The sequence below is a fragment of the Podarcis gaigeae genome (genome assembly GCF_964106915.1).
Source record: "Podarcis gaigeae genome assembly, chromosome: 13".
NCBI classification, from domain to species: Eukaryota; Metazoa; Chordata; class Lepidosauria; order Squamata; family Lacertidae; genus Podarcis; species Podarcis gaigeae.
The window spans coordinates 81,825-102,393 of record NC_139689.1 but is presented as its reverse complement, the minus strand read 5'-3'; the positions used below and the strand labels follow the sequence as shown (position 1 = coordinate 102,393).

At 51.8% G+C, this 20,569-nt stretch overlaps 1 protein-coding gene across 6 annotated transcripts in view; it reads left to right on the top strand.

Moving 5' to 3' along the window:
• Positions 1 to 2,480: 2,480 nt before the first annotated feature.
• Positions 2,481 to 20,569, top strand: part of LOC310828740 (glypican-6-like) — a 33,981-nt gene continuing 15,892 nt past the window's right edge. For 2 of the 6 annotated variants that reach the window (XM_083706469.1, XM_083706473.1), the window contains exons 1-8: positions 2,481 to 4,062; positions 9,756 to 9,914; positions 10,444 to 10,754; positions 12,069 to 12,149; positions 13,263 to 13,428; positions 13,904 to 14,034; positions 14,931 to 15,071; positions 15,597 to 15,733. In XM_083706469.1, coding sequence (XP_083562595.1) covers positions 3,813 to 4,062; positions 9,756 to 9,914; positions 10,444 to 10,754; positions 12,069 to 12,149; positions 13,263 to 13,428; positions 13,904 to 14,034; positions 14,931 to 15,071; positions 15,597 to 15,733 — 1,376 coding nt within the window. In that variant the 5' untranslated portion in view covers positions 2,481 to 3,812. Of the gene's footprint in view, positions 4,063 to 4,186; positions 4,246 to 8,447; positions 8,719 to 9,755; positions 9,915 to 10,443; positions 10,755 to 12,068; positions 12,150 to 13,262; positions 13,429 to 13,903; positions 14,035 to 14,930; positions 15,072 to 15,596; positions 15,734 to 20,569 lie in introns of those variants that run through there. The other 4 variants (XM_083706470.1, XM_083706474.1, XM_083706472.1 and 1 more) reach the window with 4 other exon arrangements.

The following is a 20,569-nucleotide window of genomic DNA, read 5'->3' as shown; positions in this document are numbered from 1 at the left end:
GGCGTGTGCACCTCAGAATGGGACCTGGACGGCTTCCAGGGATGGCATTGGCTCTGCACAGTCACTGCTGTAGGACTCTCTTTCCTCATGAAAACAACCCCCAAAGTATCCAGCTTGACTTGGTTGTTCAGTCAGAATCTCCTTTTTTGCTGTTTGAATCCATTTGTTCAGCTCCTATGTACATATGTATGTATATACAGTGGTACCTTGGTTTACGAACTTAATCTGTTTTGGAAGTCCGTTCTTAAACCAAAACCGTTCTTTTTTTTAAAAAAAGATATTTATTAAAGATTTTCTTAATACAATAGAAAAAACAGACAAAATAACATATAACTTTACAATAGCCATATTTTCTTCGCTTCTTTGGACTTCCTCACATCTCTCGTTCCTGCGTTCCAAGTTTATCAAACTTTACCCAGCAATTTATCACCTTGTTTCAATTCTTACTTTATAATTTTCCAATATTGTGTCCCTAATTTTAGATATTTTTACCCAAACCTTAAAAGCTTAATTTTAGCATAATATTTATCCAAAATTTATCTTTTCTTGTATTTTGACTTATCTTCATATTCCTTTCAACTAACTTAATGGTGCCATATTATTTATAATCTTACATCTTTCTTAACATTCATACAATTTACAATATTTTTGTAAATAGTCCTTAAATTTCTTCCAGTCCTCCTCCACAGCCTCTTCTCCAAGGTCTCGGATTCTGCCAGTCATTTCTGCTAGTTCCATATAGTCTATCATTTGCATCTGCCATTCTTCCAGTGTGGGCAAATCTTGGGTTTTCCAGTGTTTGGCAACAAGTATCCTTGCTGCTGTTGTTGCATACATAAAAAATGTTCGGTCCTTCTTTAACACCCTCTGGCCGACGATGCCTAAAAGAAAGGCCTCTGGTTTCTTAAGGAAGGTATACTTAAATACCTTTTTCAACTCATTATATATCATTTCCCAGAAAGCCTTAACTCTAGGGCAGGTCCACCAGAGGTGAAAGAACGTTCCTTCAGCTTCTTTACATTTCCAACATTTATTATCAGACAAATGGTATATTTTTGCAAGCTTGACTGGAGTCATGTACCACCTATATATCATTTTCATAATATTTTCTTTCAAGGCATTACATGCCGTAAATTTCAAACCGGTGGTCCATAACCTTTCCCAGTCAGCAAACATGATATTGTACCCAATGTCCTGTGCCCATTTTATCATAGCCGATGTAACCATTTCATCTTGTGTATTCCATTTTAACAGCAAGTTATACATTCTTGAAAGTACCTTAGTCTTAGGTTCTAGCAATTCCGTTTCCAACTTTGATTTTTCCACCTGGAATCCTATCTTTTTATCCAACTTAAAAACCTCTTTAATCTGAGCATAATGTAACCAATCTTGCACTTTATCTTTTAGTTTCTCCAAACTCTGCAGCCTCCAGTTATCTCCATCTTTTTCTAATATTTCCCAATATTTCGGCCATTTGGCCTCCATATTGAGTCTTTTCCGGGCCTTAGCTTCCATTGGTGATAACCACCTTGGAGTCTTGTTAAAACCAAAACCGTTCTTAACCCGAGGCTCGCTTTCCCTAATGAGGCCTCCCGCTGTCAGTGCCCTTCCATCATTCAGATTCTGTTCTTAGACCAAGGTAAAGTTCTCAAACAGGAACATTACTTCAGGTTTTGCGGAGTTTGTAAACCAAATCGTTTGTAAACAGGACTGTTCTTAAACCGAGGTACCATTGTACAGAAGAATGTAAGAAGAGCCTGCTGACTCAGGCCAGTGGCCCATCCAGTCCAGCATCTCCTTCTCACAGTGGCCAAAGAGTTGTCCACAAGCAGGATTTTTGAGCAACTGGGATTGAGAACACAAGATCCCGACCCCCGACGGTGGAGGCAGAGCCGAGCAATTGCGGATAGAAGCCATTGATAGCCATCTGCTCCATAAATTGGTCTAATCTTTTATGACCACCACTGCTTCCTCCTAGGGGAGGGACTTTCGCATTTTAATAGTGTGCTGGGTTAATGGTTAACGCTTTGCGTGTCTGGTGGTGCTGGGGGGTGTGTACTGGGAGAAGAGACCCCCCCCCGTGAGCTCACCTGCTCCTTCCATGTCTGTGGCCCCCACGTGGGCACCTCGCTCCCTGGCACAGTCACAACATACCGTACTTCCCAGAGCATTGGATACTGAGGGTGCTGCAATATATGGCCACTGCCCCACACTTCCATGTATGAAAGAGTTAAGCGGATATAAGACCTCAGGCTGCCTGGGTTTAGTCGGCTCTCAGCAGCCTCTGCGCCCTGCTTCTCAGGGAGATTTTAAAGCCTGCATCTTTGCTAACCCTAATATTGCATGATCTTTTTCGTAAGGAAACAAAGTACTATTCTTTTTAAGTCGTTTGGAGCCTCTCTTTTTTGTTCTTTGTTTTACTGCCAGCGAATAGAGACATGTTTGCTGTAACTTCTGGCAACTCTGTGAGTAAAATAATGCCTTATTTGCAAAGTTAAGTGTGTGATTTATTGTAGCCTAAGCGTTTGTTTAAAGGCAGGTAACGAAATCTAACCAAGTTTAAATGTGCCTGGAACAATCGCCATTGCGCTGGAGAATAGGCATCTGCTGCTGGAGAATAGGCATATCTTTTCCAACTCTCACTTTCCAACAGGGGGCGCCTCCCACTTGCATAATATTTGTGGAAGGGAGATTTCCCAAGCAGTATATCCCCCTCCCCATCTCAAGGCTGAGCTGCCATGGAGTGGAGAAGAGCCAAGCTGCTGCAGGGGCGACATCTCTTCCTGCCCCCGTTCCCCTCGCCCCTGCATTTTAATCGGCTGTAGGATCGCTCAGCGCCTTACTTCAAACTACGTATAGGGAAGGAGGACGGGGCCGTTAATCCACTGAAAGCAAGGCAGTCAACCCCCCAGGCAGACTCTCGAAGGAACAGCGGGAGCTTTTGCTCCGCGTGGAATATGGCTCGACTCAACACTTCTCTCGTTACCCGGAGGTTGTCCTCCTGGGCTGCCCGGGCAAAGGCAGAAGAGGGTTCTCCTCTCTCTGGAGGCTTTTCAAGAGAAGTCGCGAGGCCACCCGTCAGCCGTGATTCCTTCGTTGCTGGGGGTTGGGCTAGATGTCCTTGGGGATCCCTTCCAACCTTAGGATTCTATGATTCTGTGATTCATTGCAAGGTTTTAAAAACAGAGGTCAGGAATTCGTTAGCTGTGATTCCTGCATTAATGAAGGTGGCTGGACAAGATGGCCTTGGGGGTCCCTCTGCCATTCTGTGATTCCAATACTGTACGTCTCTCCTACGGGGGAAGCGCACTTTCCGGCGCTGGGTGCTCCCGGTCTCAGCAGCGCCCCTTGCCGCTTGTGCGGGGGAAGCGCAACCGCAGACTCCTCCGGGCCCCCTCCGCTCCCCTGGGATCCAGAGCCGGGCGCTCGCTCCCTCGGGGCTGGAAGAGGCACGTGAGGTCACGCACAGGACAGCTCCCTGCGGGACAGGAAGGATGCGACCCCCACAGACCCCCGACAGGCCTCGCTCCAGCCGCTCCTTAAGCACTTCCAGCAAAGGCAGCGCCTGCTCCGCTGTGGAAGCGGCTCCGGCCCCAGGAAGCATCGCATTGCACTTATAGCAGAAATCTCGGGCGCGACGGCAGGTGCAATAATGCTGGGTCCAGTTCTATTCGCCTCGCCTCAAGAAGGATGTTGCAGAGTTGGAGGGGGTTCAGGAAAGGCAACCCAAATGACGCCCCTGTGAAGAAAGGCTGCTTTATAGTTTATAAAAGGCGAATAAGACGATAGAAGTGCATAAACTAGTGTATGGCATGGGAACGTGGAGACAGCGGAGAACTTTCCTCTCTCCTTCTCCAGGAACAAGAACTCGTGGGCATCCATTGAAGCTGAAGGCTGGAGGATTCGTGACAGATGAAAGGAAGTCCTTCTTCACGCAGGCAAACAAGGGAGGCAGCGAGGGCCACCCGCCTGGATGTGACCTGTCCCGCTCTGCCTTCTGCGTGACTGACAACCCTCCAGGGATATCCGGTGAGCCCTCTCCCGTCTCCCTGCTTCTCCACGGTAAACACACCCAATTGTTTCAGGTGATCTCCAGAGGTCACCCACCCACACCCTGGCCGACTCTTCTGGACATGCTCCAGCTTCTCAGTGGCTGGGGGTTGGACTAGATGACCCTCGGAGTCCCTTTCAACTCTACGAGTCTATAATTCGTCGCCCAGGTGTGGAGAATGAGAGACTGCGGAGGTGAATGTTTTAGGTGGGTCTGGCCAGCGTCGGCGGCTCATCGGCCAGAGCAGCAGCACAATGGAGCCTCCATGATCAGAGGCAGCAGGAGGCATCTGCGTGCCAAGCCCTAGCAGAAAACAGGCAGACAGGCAGGGAGGGGAGGGCTGCCCCCGCTGGACTCCCAGAAGCAGTTGGCTGGACGGAAATGGACGGAGAGGACTCCGTGGACGGCTCTCATAGAATCTGAAATATACTCAGAGTCGCAAAGTGATTTCATGCTCTTTATTCAGCTCATAGTGGTGAGGAGGAATGAATGAATGTCCCCTCAAGGTATCTGCTTTATATACATTATTTACACAATGGGCTGCACATGATTGGCTAATTCCGGAATTCTACTGTAAGCCAATCAGGTTGTGGATTCACTTAAATCTGGAGCATGATTGGGTGGTTCCTGCCAACCAATCATACTGCTGCATTGTTCTAGGACCAATCCGACTGCTGCATTCTGAATCCTATTGTTCTAGGACCAATCAGACTGCTGCCTTTTGGATCCTATTGTTCTAGGACCAATCAGACTGCTGCAGTTTGGATCCTATTCGACTCAGTACATAACACCCCTCCCCTCTAAGTTCCAGTCCTGCCCGGGAGGTCGCATTCATAGTCCTCAAGGTACGCTGGCGGCCTACGTGTCCGTTGCGGTCTGTGGTGTTCCCTGGTCCGGTGTTCAGGTTCTGGCTCGTGTTCCAAGGATGCTGGCTGTGATGGGGCTGTTTGGTCTGGCGCAACCGGCTCGCTCAGTCGTGGTTCTGGTTCCGGTGTCCTTTCGGCCTCACGGGTCCTCTCTGTATTTACTGATTCTGCCTCTCCTGCTGGCCCCTGCTGCTCTATGGGCCTCACTGCCCCACTGTTCCCTTGGGACTCCTCTGCCCTTTCCTCCTCCTGGGTTTCTCCCGGGAATCGTAGCCGTATCTGGTCGCAGTGGCGGCGCCAGCATTGCCCTCCATCCGTTAGCACCTCGTACGACACAGGGCCAGTGACCCTGGTGACTGTGGCGGGTACCCATGCTGGGCCTGCCCCAAAATTCTTTGCGTACACTGGGTCCTGGGCCTCGAAGGTCCGGGGGTTCCTGCCTTCCCCCACCACTACCTCATCCTGAGCTCTATCGGGGTGAAGGCGGTCCAATCTGATTGCAAGGCGCCGACCCATTAGTAGTTCAGCGGGGCTCCGGCCAGTCGTTGAGCTGGGGGTGCTGTGCTGTGCTAGGAGGAATGTGGCAAGGCGGTACTCCCAATCCCCTTGCGTCATGCGGCGAAGGGTGTCCTTGGTGGTCCGCACCATGCATTCTGCTTGGCCATTGGTGGCAGGGTGGAATGGCGCCGAACGGATGTGGCGGATGGCGTTCTGCGCTGTGAAGGTTTGGAATTCTCCTGACGTAAATGCAGTCCCGTTGTCTGAGACGAGAGTGTCAGGGAGCCCGTGGGTTGCAAACAGCCTGCGTAGTACCCGGATGGCTGCGGACGTAGAAGTGGACGGTACCAGTGCGACTTCCAGCCATTTGGTGTAGGAGTCCACCACTATGAAGAATGTTTTCCCCTGAAAGGGGCCAGCGAAGTCCACATGCAGGCGTGACCATGGTGCTCGGGCGGACTCCCAGGACTGGACTGGGGCCCTTGGGGGATCTGGGCGGGATTCTTGGCAGGCCTGGCAGTGTTTGACCCAGGCCTCTATCTCTCCGTCGATCCCTGGCCACCACACATAACTCCTGGCCAGGGCCTTCATTCTTACTACCCCTGGGTGTGTCTCATGTAGGGCTGTGAGGACCCTTTTGCGGAGGGGCTGGGGAACAACGACCCTGCTTCCCCATAAAAGGCACCCCTTGTGGGCCGACAGTTCATGTTTGCGGGTTGTGTAGCCGCGAATTCTGGCCCAGGCCTGCTGCTGGGCCATCCCCTCCACACCCAGTCCAGGACCCGGGAGATGACCCTATCTTTCTTGGAGTGGTGTGCCACTTCTTGTGCCTGAATGGGGCGGTCGGGAAGCAGCTCCAGGCTCATAACCTCTTGTGCAGGTGCTGGGTCGGGGCCTGTTTCCGGTAGTGGTAGCCTGCTGAGGGCGTCCGCATGGCCCATCGCCTTCCCCGGGCGGTGAATCAGCGCATACTGGTAGCTGGCAAGGAAAATTGACCACCTGAGGACACGAGGAGACAGCACTTGGGGGGTCTGCTTTTCGGGGGCAAACAAGCCAAGCAACGGTTTGTGGTCAGTCACCACGGTGAAGGGCTGCCCGTACAAGAAATCATGGAATTTTTTTACTCCCTTCACAATTGCCAGACCCTCCTTGTCGATTTGTGAGTAGTTCCGCTCGGTTTTGTTGAGTGTCTGGGAAAAGTATGCCACCGGTACCTCTCTTCCATCCGGGAGTTGGTGTCCCAGGACAGCGCCAATGCCATAGGGCGAGGCGTCGCATGCTAGCACCACCGGCAGCCTCTCGTCAAAGTGTGCCAAGACCGAGTTTGAGACAAGCAAGTCCTTGACTGCCTGGAATGCGGCCTCCTGGCGCTGGCCCCACACCCAAGGGGCCCGCTTGTCCAGGAGTCTGTGTAGGGGCTCCGCTACCGCCGCCTTGTGGGGAAGGAAGGAATGGTAAAAGTTCAATAGTCCCAAGAAGGCCTGAAGTTCAGTCTTGCTCTTGGGCGCTGGGGCATCACAAATGGCCCGTACCTTGTCCCCAGTCGGGTGGACCCCTTCTGCGTCCACCATAAATCCCAGAAAGTCCACCTGAGGCACTCCTAGTAGACATTTTTCCCGCTTCACCTTGAGACCCGCCGTCTGGAAACGGTGCAGAACGGTGCGGAGGCGGTCCTCAAACTCCTCTGGTGTGGGCCCGGCAATCAACACATCATCGAAGAAGGGGGTGACGCCAGGAATCCCTTTAAGGAGCGAGTCCATTAGATTCTGGAATATGCCTGGTGCCACGCTGACACCGAATTGCAGCCGCTTTACCCTGAACGCTCCTCTGTGCGTCACAATCGTCTGTGCCTCTGCTGTGGCCTCATCTACTGGCAGCTGTTGATATGCTTGGGCCAAGTCCAGCTTGCCAAAAATTTTCGACCCAGCCAGGGTAGCAAGGACATGGCTGACCACTGGCACTGGGTATGCATGGGCCGTGGGGGCCTTGTTTATAGTACATTTGTAGTCTGCGCAGATGCGGACCGAACCATTAGGCTTGACGGGTGTGACGATTGGGGTTTCCCAGGGGGCATTAGGCACCGGCTCCAGCACTCCTTGCTCCACTAGCCGGTCCAATTCCTCGTCTATACGTGGTTTCAGGGCGAACGGGACCCGGCGGGCCTTGAGCCTGACTGGTCGTACTGCGGGGTCAAGCTGTAGAGCAATGGGGGGGCCCGTATACTGTCCCAATTTCCCATCGAAAACCCCTGGAAATTCCTTGCATATAGCGTCCACATCCACTTGTAAGGTAGTGTGGTTCACTCCGGTGATGGCTAGTCCCAGTGGTCCAAACCATGCCAATCCCAGTAAGCTAATGTAGGGGCCCTTGACCACAAGCAAGTCCAGTTGCCGCGTCCGCCCTCGGTATTGCACCCTGAAGGTCCCCACCCCCATTGTGGGGACCTTACGTTTCTGGAAGTCCCGGAGGGTGAATGGGGCCGGCCTGAGTTTGGGACCCCCAGTAGGGCCATCGAGTCCAACCCCCTGCCAAGCAGGAAACACCGTCAGAGCACTCCTGACATCTCCTTGGGTCTCTCCTTGGGTCTCTCCTTGGGTCTCCCCAGGTAGAAGCATAGAATCGCAGACTTGTAGAGTGGGAAGGGGTTCCACGGGTCATCTAGTCCAGCCCCCAGTACAGAAGCCACCCAGTCGCTCCGATGCAGCTTCGACGCGCCTTGGCGAGGGGCCTTCCAGACAAGTGGCATCCAACCGCTTCGGCGTCCGCTTGTCACTCACGGACCGGGAGGGGGGAAGCAGCTGGGTCCCTCCGTCCCTCGCCCCCGCTCCCCCCCCCCCGCAGGATCGCTGTCTCTCCCCGCCCCCGCCGTCTTGCATCCGCCCCTCTGGCCCGGCAGGAGAGGCGGGGGGCGCTAGGACCCCTTCCTCCCTCCGAGCCCCCCGCGCGGCCCCCATTGTCTCTCGCCCGACGGGCCGGGCGGCGCTAGGGCCGGGCGGCGGCGGCGGCGGGCGCGGGCTGGCCCTTGCCATTGTCTCCGGCCGTTTGCTGCGCCGCGCTGCGCTCCTTTGCGCGCTTCTCGGCGGCGGCGGCGGCGGCGGCGCGCTCCTTTCCCGGCCGGCCTCGCCCGCAGGGGCGCTTCTCCCTCCATGGAGCCGCTGCGCCTGCTCCTCCTGCCGCTCCTTTGTGCCGCCGCCGCCGCTGGCGGAGAGACGCGCGGGGCGGCGCGGAGCTGCGCGGAGAGCCGGCAGGCGCTGGCCGGGCGCGGCTTCGCCCTCGTCTCGCTGCCGCCCAGCCTCATCTCCGGTAAGCGGGCGCCCCGTCCTGGCACCGCTGGGGGCACGGGCAGCAAACTTTCCTGGCCGTCTCCAGGACTTGGATCAGGGAGAGGGGCGTCTCGCGTGGGTCCCCACCGCCCCTCTTCTCCGGGTCTCGGAAGGAAGTTGCGGGGAAGGCTCCCCCCACGCCCCCCTCGCCCGGACGAGGCGGCCGCAGAGCGAGCAGCAGGGCTCGCACCACCCCTCCCCCCTCGCGCCGTGGGGACTGTCCCCTGCCCCGCCATTGCCCCCTTTCTCTGGGTCTTTCGGGCAGAGGTTGCGGGGAAGCCCCCCATTTTCCCAAGTCCGACGGGACGTTTTCTCCCTCTGCCCATTCAAGCCTCGTGGAGGGACGCTTCCCCGACCGAGGGACCCCTCACAGGCAGCCAACGCCCCCCGCGCCCGTTCGCTGCCTCTTCTCTGCCTCCTCGGCGCTTCAGAAGCCCCTCTCCACCTCTCCTGTCCTCTGGAAGGGCTCTCCCTTTTCTGTGGAGTTGGGGGGGGCATCCCCTGTGCTAGCAAGGAGGAGCACCCCAGCCCCCTCCATTTCTCCTAGCTTCTTTATTGTACCTCCAGACCACCTCTTTTTCTCCAGGCACGTTCATGGTGATGCCCCTAGTTCTCTTTCTCCTCTCCGTTTTCTCCTCGCAACAACCCTGTGAGGTCCGCTAGGCTGAGAGAAGGCAGTGACTGGCTCTGGAGGTTGCTAGGTTGCTGAGTGGGGGAATTTGAACCCTGGTCTCTCCCAGGTCCTAGATGGACACGCTAACCACTAGGCCACCACTCTCTTGTGTTTATGTGGAAACTGCTCCTGGCTGCAATTTACCACACACTCCAAAACCCCCCACTCTCTGAGACTCCTGTGTTGCAGGGGTTGGACTAGATGACCCTCAGGATCCCCTCCGACTCTGCAATGCTGGGCTGCGCAGGCTGCCACCGCCTTTGTCCCCCCACGAGGGGTGGGGAGCACTTCCCTCCAGCTGTGGGGCCAGGCAGGCTAACAGCAATCCTCTTCCCCCCTCCCAGGAGAGCACCTGCGCATCTGCCCCCAGGAGTACACCTGCTGCGCCAGCGAGACAGAGGAGCGTCTGAGTGAGCAAAGCCGGGGGGACCTCCAGGGCCTGGTGGGAGAGGCAGCCGGCTTCCTGCTCAGCACCCTAGGCTCCCGCCAGCGCCGCTTCCAAGGTGAGGTGGAGGGAGGGTTCCAGCACCTCCCTGTTCACTTTGGGAAACCCCAGAGGCTGTGGGGCCCCCAACCCACTGGAGGTCCTGAAGGGCTGGATGAAAGTTATCCCCCACTATATGCCAGAATCTGCTCCGGATCCTTAAGAAAGCGGGTGGGGGGCACACCTCTTGGCCAAGGGAGCTCCTGGGGTGAGGTGGGGGGCCTTTTGCCCTGAGCAGCAGAGGAAGCTGGTCTGCCACCCCCAACTTGGCTTGTTGCCTCCCCACTCTCCTAGTTTCCGATTTCCGCTTGCACACCCGCTTTGCACCCCTAAGTTGTGCAATGGGGCTCTGCAGCTTGCAGCTGCCTGGAGGCCTTTGTCCTGCACCCCAAAGGGGGGCAGTAGTGAGGGAAGCGCAATGTGCACATGCTCAGGAGAAGGCTCCTTTTCAGAGGCAGAGTTTTGGCTCAAGCTACCTTCTTCCTCCTCCTCCTTTTCTTCTTCCTTTCCTTCTTCCTCTTCCTCCCCACATCTCCCTGCCCCCACAGACTTCTTCCAGGAGCTCCTGGCAGGGGCAGAGCAGTCCCTCCAAGCCATGTTCACCCGCTCCTATGGGCGCCTCTATGCCCAGCATGCCCGCCTCTTCCAGGGGCTCTTTGTGGAGCTGCGGCGCCACCTGCAGGGAGCACGACCTGGGCTGGATGAGGCCCTGAGCGACTTCTGGGCCCGCCTGCTGGAGCGGATGCTGCCCCTGCTCAACCCCCAGTACAGCTTCCCCGAAGGCTACCTGGAGTGTGTGGGGCACCAGGCAGAGGGGCTGCGGGCCTTTGGGGACAGCCCCCGCCAGCTCCGTGTGCAGGTGAGTCTACCCCCTGACCCTCCTCTCCCCACCCTCCCTAGGACGCCACAACACCCTCTTGCTTCTTCATGTGAACCATAGTGAACCCATGGAACTCCCTCCCACATGAGGCAGGGATGTCCACTAACTTGGAGGGCTTCCAAAGAGCATTCGACAGATGCACAGAGGAGGAGAGAGCTCTCAGGGCCACTGGCCAGACTGACCCTGCTCTGCCTCCACATTTAGAGGCAGCAGGAGGGGAGAAAGGCTTTTGTGCTTGGATCCTGCTGGCAGACTTCTTACGAGCATCTAGCTGGGCCCCTGGCCTGATCCAGCAGCTCTCTCCTCATGCACTTGCAAGGGATGGGCTCAGGCCACAGGGACCCCCTCTTCTCTGCGGCTCATGTCAGCCCTCAGCTGTGGGGCAAAAGGCAATTTCGGGCTGGAAGGAGTCCAGAAATGTTGACTGAGGCGTCCCTGACTTTGTGTGCAGGATCAAGAGCATAAGCAGTTGGCTTCCAGCTGTGCCTGAGCTCTCCACCAACTCTGGGCGCAGATGAATTACCCATAGATCCAGCTCCCAGCCACTGACACACACACACACACACACACGCATTCCTGCATGGGTGGGGCTGCCATATCTTGAAGAGCAAAAAAGAGGACAGCCTGAGTTGCTTGGGCTGGCCGTGGTGTGCAGAGCAGCCCGCACCTGAGCCAAAAACAAACACACAAACAAACAAACAAAACCGCACAACCCAGAAATAAATAAATATCCCCCCAACCCTGAACCTTTGTTTTAAAATGTAAAAATTCCCCCCGGATGGGCTTGTTGGCCCCCCAAAAGAGGACATATCTGGGATTTCATGGGCGTATGGCAACCTTAGCCCTGCATGACTGTGGGACAGGTGGGGTGGGAGGGTCGGGTGTGGGTGGGTGGTGCAGGGTTGGCCCCCAACATGTTGGCACCTGAGGCAAAACACAAAATTGCCTCTCCTCTCTTGCCCAGAGAAGGCAGGTGAGCGAAGATCTACAGCTGGAACGAGCTGGGGGTGAAGATCTACATCAGGAACAAGGCAGGGGGAGAGACCAGCAGCACCTCCAACTGGCCAGGAGGCCACTGCAGCGTTGGGTGGAGGGCAGAACCTGCCTCCAGGGAGTGCACCACATTCGTGGCAGCAGTGGGCCATGCATTCCTTGGAGTCCGGATCCGATGCCCCTGTGGGTCCTGCCTCACCTTGCCTCAGGCGTGGGCCATCCTGGGCTGTGTGCATGCATGCACGCATGTGTCCAGCTGCTCAGCTGCCCTTCTGGCTGCTCTGTCCTGCTCCCCTGCAGGTGACTCGCGCCTTCATTGCTGCTCGAGCCTTTGTCCAGGGCCTGGCGACCGGACGAGACGTGGTGGCCCAGGCGGTCAAGGTGAGACGCCTGACATGGGTGAGCTGCCCCCTGCCTGGGAAGAAGGTTATACTTCTGCAAGCATCTTGCTAGAGGGAAGGAGCCTAGATGGGCAGGATATTATTATTATTATTATTATTATTATTATTATTATTATTATTACCTGCCCCCACCCAGCCGTGCTCCCTAGCAGTCAGCTTTGCTCCACTGCCCCCACCTTCCCTCTCCCCACACCCCACATTGCTGCCAAAGTCCTCTCCAAAGGAGCAGCAATGGAGGATATCAGATCAGTCACTTCTGGCTGGGAGGATATCAGATCAGTCACTTCTGGCTTGCAAATATCTCCAGGGAAAAGGAAGGACTACTTCACACAGAACCGTTAACTTTGAGTGGGAAGGAATCCCCAAGGGCAGTGCAGGAATCCTACTCTGGCTCCACAATTGGAGGCAGTGGTGCTTCTCAATAATACCACTTGCTGGAAACTGCAAGGGGGGAGAGTGGCTCTTGCGTCCGAATCCTGATTCTGGGTTTCCTGCAGGCATCTGCTTGGCCACCATGAGAACAGGAAGCTGGACCAGAAGTCCCTCTTTGGCCTGATGCAGAAGGATCTTATGATGTTCTTCTGAGGGTTTCATCTGAAGACGGGTGGGGGATGTAATGGACAATGCAGAGAGCACTTTTCCTTTGCTGCCATCACAAAGAGTTTCTCTGAGCACATGCAGAGAGGTTCCATTGCAGCTCTCCCTTGGGGGACTCTGGCTGGCCAACTGAGAGAGCAGGAGGCTGGACTGGAGCCACCGCTGGCCTGATCCACAAGGCTCCTGCAAACCTTGCAATTGCCCTAAAGCAGGCAACGGAAGTGCCTGGGAGAGCGTTCCTGACACGGGTGGTGCTTCTGGCACCTCGGCCCTCTTTCCCTGGGAACCTGCACTAGACAGTGGGCAAAACATCGGGGCTCTGATGGCAGGGAGGGTCAAATGCCAGGTTTGCCTAATGGAGAATGCAGTGAAGGTCAATAGGCAGGGAGTTCCAAAGGGTGACCTCTCGGCGCCTCCTCTGGGCCTGCGGCCATCCTGGGAGAATCCTCAGGCTGCCAAATGCTCAATCTGTCCCCCCCCCCATTTCTCCCCCCAGCTCTCTCCCAGCGGAGAGTGCCGCCGTGCCCACATGCGGCTCTCCTACTGTCCACTTTGCCGTGGGACTCCGGCCCTCAAGCCCTGCAACGGATTCTGCCTCAACGTCATGAAGGGCTGCTTTGCCAGCGCAGCGGAGCTGGACCCCGAGTGGGAGCGCTTTCTCGGTGAGCACACCCCTGGGGGAGGGGGGAGGGCTGGGGGAAAGGCTGGCAGTGGGAAGTGGCAGGAGACAGGGTTGGACGAGGGGAGAGCTTGCCCTCAAGTGGCATTTTAGTCAACTGCGAGGCAGAGTGGTGCAATGGGCATAGCCGAGTCTTGGGCTTCAGCTGGAGAAATCTCTGATCAGCCGGGGAGCTCCCTGGAGGCCTTGAGGGTCAGCTTGCCATATATCTAGAGGGGACTTCTTAGATTGGTAGAGCTGGAAGGGGCACCAAGGAGCATCTAGTCCAACCCCTGCCATGCGGGAACCAAAATGAATGCCAGCCTGGGTTTCTTGGTAGAAAGGCAAGATGAAAGTCTGAGTCTGGCTGGCTGTTCCGCTCAGTGCAAGTAGACAGGGTCTTTGGGCGGGGGGTGGGGCGCTCTTTCCCCTTGCCCCAACCTAGCCCCCTTGGCCCACTCCCTCTTTCTCCCTCCCAGATGCTTTGACCCAATTGGCCGAGCGCCTCGGGGGGCCCTTTAACTTCGAACTGGCGGCTGACTCCATCGGAGTGAAGATTTCGGAGGCGATCATGTTCCTGCAGGAGCACGGTGTCCAAATCTCAGCCAAGGTGTGTATGGGGGGACAGGGAGAATCTGACTCCTCTGCTCCTTATTATGCCAACCCACCTGCAGGCAGGCTCAGGAGCACACCTGACACAAATCCAGAGTGGAGCCCCCAAGATGCTTGGATGGCGCTTCGTACGCCTCATTCCAGCATCTCCTGCAGCCAAGCTGGTACCAAACATCTTGCTCTGCTTTCCTTTGGAGCCCATCCGCAAGGCTGAGAGGGGGGGGGTCTCTTCGTCAGGGCAGACCAGGACCTTCAGGCACACGGCCCTGGCTTGCGCCCTGGGGAGGTCACTTCAGCACTAGCACAGTGGTTTGACTTCACCCCTGGAGATGCACTCCATTATCTCTTGAGACAGACAGACAGATGCCAACAACTTGCAGACAGACCAGCAGAGGTTGGGCAAGCATCTGTCAGGGATGCTTAGCTGTGATCGCTGCCTTGCAGGGGGTTGGGATAGATGATCCTGGGGGTTCTCTTCCAACCCTACAATCCTAGGATTCCCTGTCAGATGCCCATCCAACCTCTGCTTAAAACCCTCTGAAGAAGGAGAGTCCACCCACCACCTCCCCAAGTAGTCCCTTTTAATGCCCCGCAGCTCTTCCCCTTAGAAAGTCCTTCCTGAGGTTAAGTTATAGAATCATAGACCTGCAGAGTTGGAAGGTACCCCAAGGGACCATCTAGTCCACCCCCTGCAATGCAGAAATCTCCACTGAAGCATCCAGGACAGAGTCTGCTTCCCCTTCCTTGCCGTCTGAATCTCCTATCTGAGCTTTGGTCTCCTACCAGCTCTGGCAGCAGAATGCCTTTGGCCTTCATGCGGACTTGAGAGAGCAGCTCAGGGTGGGTGTTTCTGGGGTGCTTGTGGGGGTCACCTGTGCCTTCTTCCCCCCTCAGGTGTTCCAGAGCTGCGGCAGCCCCCGCCCAGCCCCCGCCCGCTCTCGCCGCTCCCCCCGGGAGGAGGCCAAGCGCCGCTTCCGCACTTACTTGCCTGAGGAGAAGCCCACAACCGCGGCAGGAACCAACCTGGACAGGCTGGTAGGTATTGTGGGGACCCCCCCCCCCCGGCTCCACCTGCATGGTACGTCCCAGAGCTCAGCCTTGAACTCGCGCCTCTTCTGCCTTGTCAGCCTTAGCCTTTTGCATTCCAGGAGATGCTGCCCTTTGCGGGGGGGGGGGGCGTACTGTCCACCCTGGGACAACTCAGCAGCACAACCCTGCATCTTGTGGTGTGTATAAGAAGAAGCAGACAGCTTGTTGCAACACTTGGGGCTTCTTAGTTTAGAGAAAGGGCAAAGAAGCTGCAGAGATAGGAGTTTATAAAATTATACAAGTCATGGAGAAAATGGATGGAGACAAGCTTTTTCTCCCTCGCCCCTAATGCCAGAGCTTGTGGGCATCCTATGAAGGGGGATGCCAGAAGATTTGGGGCAGAGGAAAGGAAGCCCTTCTGCACTGATCTCTGGAATGCCTTCTCCCAAGAGGCTGTGATGGACGGCAACCTGGATTGCTTTAAAGGAGGACTGGATGAATTTATTCCACCCCCTTCTCCCCCCCCCCCAGGTGTCGGATGTGAAGGAGAAGCTGCGTCTAATGCGGCGCTTCTGGGTGATGCTTCCCCACGCCCTCTGCAGCGACGAGAAGGTGGCCGCTGATGTCACCAACGAGGACAGCTGCTGGAACGGGCAGGCGAGGGGCAGGTGGGGTGGGGTTGGACCCCGCTAAGGGTGCAGGCAGGGAGAAAAGGACAAGGTTGGACTCAAGGGGAGATGGGGAGCAGGGTGGCCTTGAGGCTGGAGGGGACAGGGGGCACTTGACCCCTGAGGCTTTTGGGGATACATTTGCACCCAAGCCCCTGAGCATGCCTGTCAGTGGGTGGGGCAAGACTTTCCCCATGCAGAGCTCAGGGCATCTTTTCAGCCACCATGAGAACAGAAGGCTGGACTAGATAAGCCTTTGACATGACCCAGCGGCAAGGCCTTTCTTAAATTCTTACAGATCCTCCAGGTCCAACGGCAGTCTCTCTTGATTCCTGGGTTCTTCTTTTTTTAAAAAAAGATATTTATTAAAGTTTCAAAACAGGTTACAAAAAAGGTTACAAAATAAGAAAAACAAGAAAAAAAGAAAAAATACAAAGTACAGAAAAATGAAAAAGAGTTAAGAACAAATCAATCTTTTCGTATCTTATCTTTCGTTTACATGTTTCCTTGACCTCCTCACACCTCCCTTTTTTGTATTCCAGTTCAATTAGTTAATTCAGCAAATCCTTTCCCTCCTTATTTTTATCTTATTCCTCTACCTTGATGTATAATAACTTTACATTCTCACCTGATAACAATCCATTTTTGCATACTCCTTTATAACATTACTGCTAGAACCAAACTTCATGCCAACATCATTCTAACATTCATTAATTTTGCAGTATTTATGTAAATAGTCTTTAAATTTCTTCCAATCTTCTTCCACCAACTCTTCTCCCTTTTTTTTTTAATAAAATTTTTATTAGGGTTTTTTACAGAATAAAGTACAAAGACAGTAAACAACCTTACTTTTATCTCAACAGAGTTTCATAACTTCTTTGGACTTCCTCACATCTCCCACTGCCATTTTCATCATCATAAATTTTTTCCAAGCAATTTATCATCTAGTTTGCAAATTTTATAACCGCTTATTTAAATATAGTCCTCTGAAAATTTGTTTCTCTTAGTCTCGCTTTACATCCCATTCCAATCCGATTTTGTGATGGCCAATTATTTATGATCAAACATCCTACTTAACTTTCCACCAAATCACAATATTTTTGTAAATAAGTCTTAAATTTCCTCCAATCTTCTTCAACCCTCTCTTCTCCCAGGTCTCGAATTCTGCCAGTCATCTCTGCCAGTTGCATATAGTCCATCAGCTGCATCTGCCATTCTTCCAGCGTGGGTAGATCTTGAGTTTTCCACTTCTTAGCGATAAGTATCCTTGCTGCTGCTGTTGCGTACAAAAAGAATGTTCGATCCTTCTTTGGCACCATCTGGCCGACAATGCCCAAGAGGAAGGCCTCTGGTTTCTTAAGGAAGGTATACTTAAATACCTTTTTCAGCTCATTATATATCATTTCCCAGAAGGCCTTCACCCTGGGACAAGTCCACCAGAGGTGAAAGAATGTTCCTTCATTTTCCTTACATTTCCAACATTTATTGTCTGGCACATGGCATATTTTGGCAAGTTTAACTGGGGTCATGTACCACCTATATATCATTTTCATTACATTTTCCTTCAGAGCATTACATGCCGTGAAGTTCATCCCCGTGGTCCACAACCTTTCCCAATCCTCGAACATAATATTATGCCCAATATCCTGTGCCCACTTTATCATGGCCGACTTAACCATTTCATCTTGTGTATTCCATTTCAACAGCAAGTTATACATTCTTGAGAGTACTTTAGTCTTAGGTTCTAACAATTCTGTTTCCAACTTCGATTTCTCCACCTGGAATCCTAACTTTTTATCATTTTTAAAAATTTCTTGGATCTGAGCGTAGTGTAACCAGTCTCGCACTTTGTCTTTCATTTTTTCCAAACTCTGCAATTTCCAATTATTTTTTTTTTTTTTTAATAAATTTTTATTAGGGGTTTTTACAAAATAAAGTACAAAGATAAACAACCTTTCTTTTATCTCAACAGAGTTTCATAACTTCTTTGGACTTCCTCACATCTCCCGCTGCCATTTTCATCATCATAGATTTTTTCCATGCAATTTATCATCTAATTTGCAAATTTTATAACCACTTATTTAAATATAATCCTCTGTAAATTAATTTCTCTTAATCTCACTTTACATCCCATTCCGATCCGATTTTGTGGTGGCCAATTATTTATGATCAAACATCCTACTTAACTTTCCACCAAATCACAATATTTTTGTAAATAAGTCTTAAATTTCCTCCAATCTTCTTCAACCCTCTCTTCTCCCAGGTCTCGAATTCTGCCAGTCATCTCAGCCAATTGCATATAGTCCATCAGCTGCATCTGCCATTCTTCCAGAGTGGGTAGATCTTGAGTTTTCCACTTCTTGGCGATAAGTATCCTTGCTGCTGCTGTTGCATACAAAAAGAATGTTCGGTCCTTCTTTGGCACCATCTGGCCGACAATGCCCAGGAGGAAGGCCTCTGGTTTCTTAAGGAAGGTATACTTAAATACCTTTTTCAGCTCATTATATATCATTTCCCAGAAGGCCTTCACCCTGGGACAAGTCCACCAGAGGTGAAAGAATGTTCCTTCATTTTCCTTACATTTCCAACATTTATTGTCTGGCACATGGCATATTTTGGCTAGTTTAACTGGGGTCATGTACCACCTATATATCATTTTCATTACATTTTCCTTCAGAGCATTACATGCCGTGAAGTTCATCCCCGTGGTCCACAACCTTTCCCAATCCTCAAACATAATATTATGCCCAATATCCTGTGCCCATTTTATCATGGCCGACTTAACCATTTCATCTTGTGTATTCCATTTCAACAGCAAGTTATACATTCTTGAGAGTACTTTAGTCTTAGGTTCTAACAATTCTGTTTCCAACTTCGATTTCTCCACCTGGAATCCTAGCTTTTTATCCTTTTTAAAAATTTCTTGAATCTGAGCGTAATGTAACCAGTCTCGCACTTTGTCTTTCATTTTTTCCAAACTCTGCAGTTTCCAATTATTGCCCTCTTTCTCTATTATTTCCCAATATTTCGGCCATTTGGCCTCCATATTGGGTCTTTTTCGGGCCTTAGCCTCCAGAGGTGATAGCCATCTTGGAGTTTTATTTTCCAATAGGTCTTTGTATTTTGTCCAGACATTAAACACTGCTTTCCTGACAATATGGTTCTTAAAGGCCTTATTGATCTTAACTTTGTCATACCATAAGTATGCATGCCAACCAAATGCATTGTTAAAACCTTCTAAATCTAACACATCAGTGTCCTCTAGAAGTAGCCAGTCTTTTAGCCAGCAGAAAGCTGCGGCTTCGTAGTACAACCTTAAGTCTGGCAGGGCAAAGCCCCCTCTTTCTTTCGCATCAGTTAATATCTTAAACTTAATTCTGGGCTTTTTGCCCTGCCAGACAAATTTAGAAATATCTCTCTGCCACTTCCTGAAGCACTCCGTCTTATCCACAATTTGCAATGTTTGAAACAAAAACAGCATCTTAGGCAATACATTCATCTTAATAGCAGCAATTCGGCCTAACAAAGAAAGCTTCAATTTTGACCAACTGTCCAAGTCTCTCTTAATTTCAGACCAACATTTTTCATAATTGTCCTTAAATAGACTCAGATTTTTTGCTGTTATGTTTACCCCTAGGTACTTTACTTTTTTAACCACAGTTAGTTCTGTTTCTCTCTGAAACCGTTCTGACTCTGCATCTGTCAAGTTTTTTCCCAACACCTTAGTTTTCTGTTTGTTTAGTTTAAAGCCCGCTACCCGACCAAAGTCCTGAATCAATTGTAACACTCTTTTTGTGCTAGATTCTGGCTCTTGCAATGTCAAAACAAGGTCATCTGCAAAAGCTTTAAGTTTATATTGTTTCGCTCCGATCTGAATCCCTTGCACCAACCGGTCCCCTCTAATCAAGTTCAAGAGCACCTCCAGGACAGAAATAAACAGCAAGGGGGAAATCGGGCAGCCTTGTCGTGTCCCTTTTTCAATCTTAAACTCTTCTGTAACCACATTGTTGACTATCAGTTTTGCCTTTTGTTCTGAGTAAATCGCGTCAATCCCATTTTCAAAACCCCGCCCCACTCCCATTTCTTTTAAATTCCCTTTCATAAATTTCCAAGAAATGTTATCGAAGGCCTTCTCCGCGTCTATAAAAATTAGAACTGCTTTAGTGTTAATATTTGTTTGCAAAAGTTCCAAAATGTCAATAATATTCCTTGTATTAGCAAACAAATGTCTTCCTGGGAGAAAGCCTGCCTGGTCTTTATGAATTGTCTCATTTAAAACTCTTTTGAGTCTTCCTGCCAAAACGTCAGCAAATATTTTGTAATCCACATTTAAAAGGGAGATGGGACGGTAGTTCTTAAGTTGTGTCTTTTCAGTTTCTGATTTTGGTATCAATGTGATGAAAGCTTCCTTCCACGATTCAGGCGCCTTCTTTCCCTCCATAATTTCATTGCTGACCTCCATCAGTGGTTGAATCAAATAGTCACTTAATATCTTATAGTACTTGGAGGTCAAGCCATCTGGCCCTGGAGACTTGCCCAACTTCATATTCTGAATGGCCTGTTCTATCTCTAATCGTGTTATTTTACTATTCAGGAGTGATCTATTTTCTTGTGATAGTTTTTTAAGTCCATTTTTCTCCAAAAATTTTGCAATCTCTTCCTCCTTTTGTGGCCCTTGAGTGTATAATTTCTTAAAATATTTCTGGAAACATTTTCTAATTTCCACCGGGTTCTGAATATTCCTTCCTTCTATTTCCAAATTTGTTACTATGTTCAACTTTTGTCTCTTCTTCAACTGCCAAGCCAGCAGTTTCCCACATTTATTAGCCGATTCAA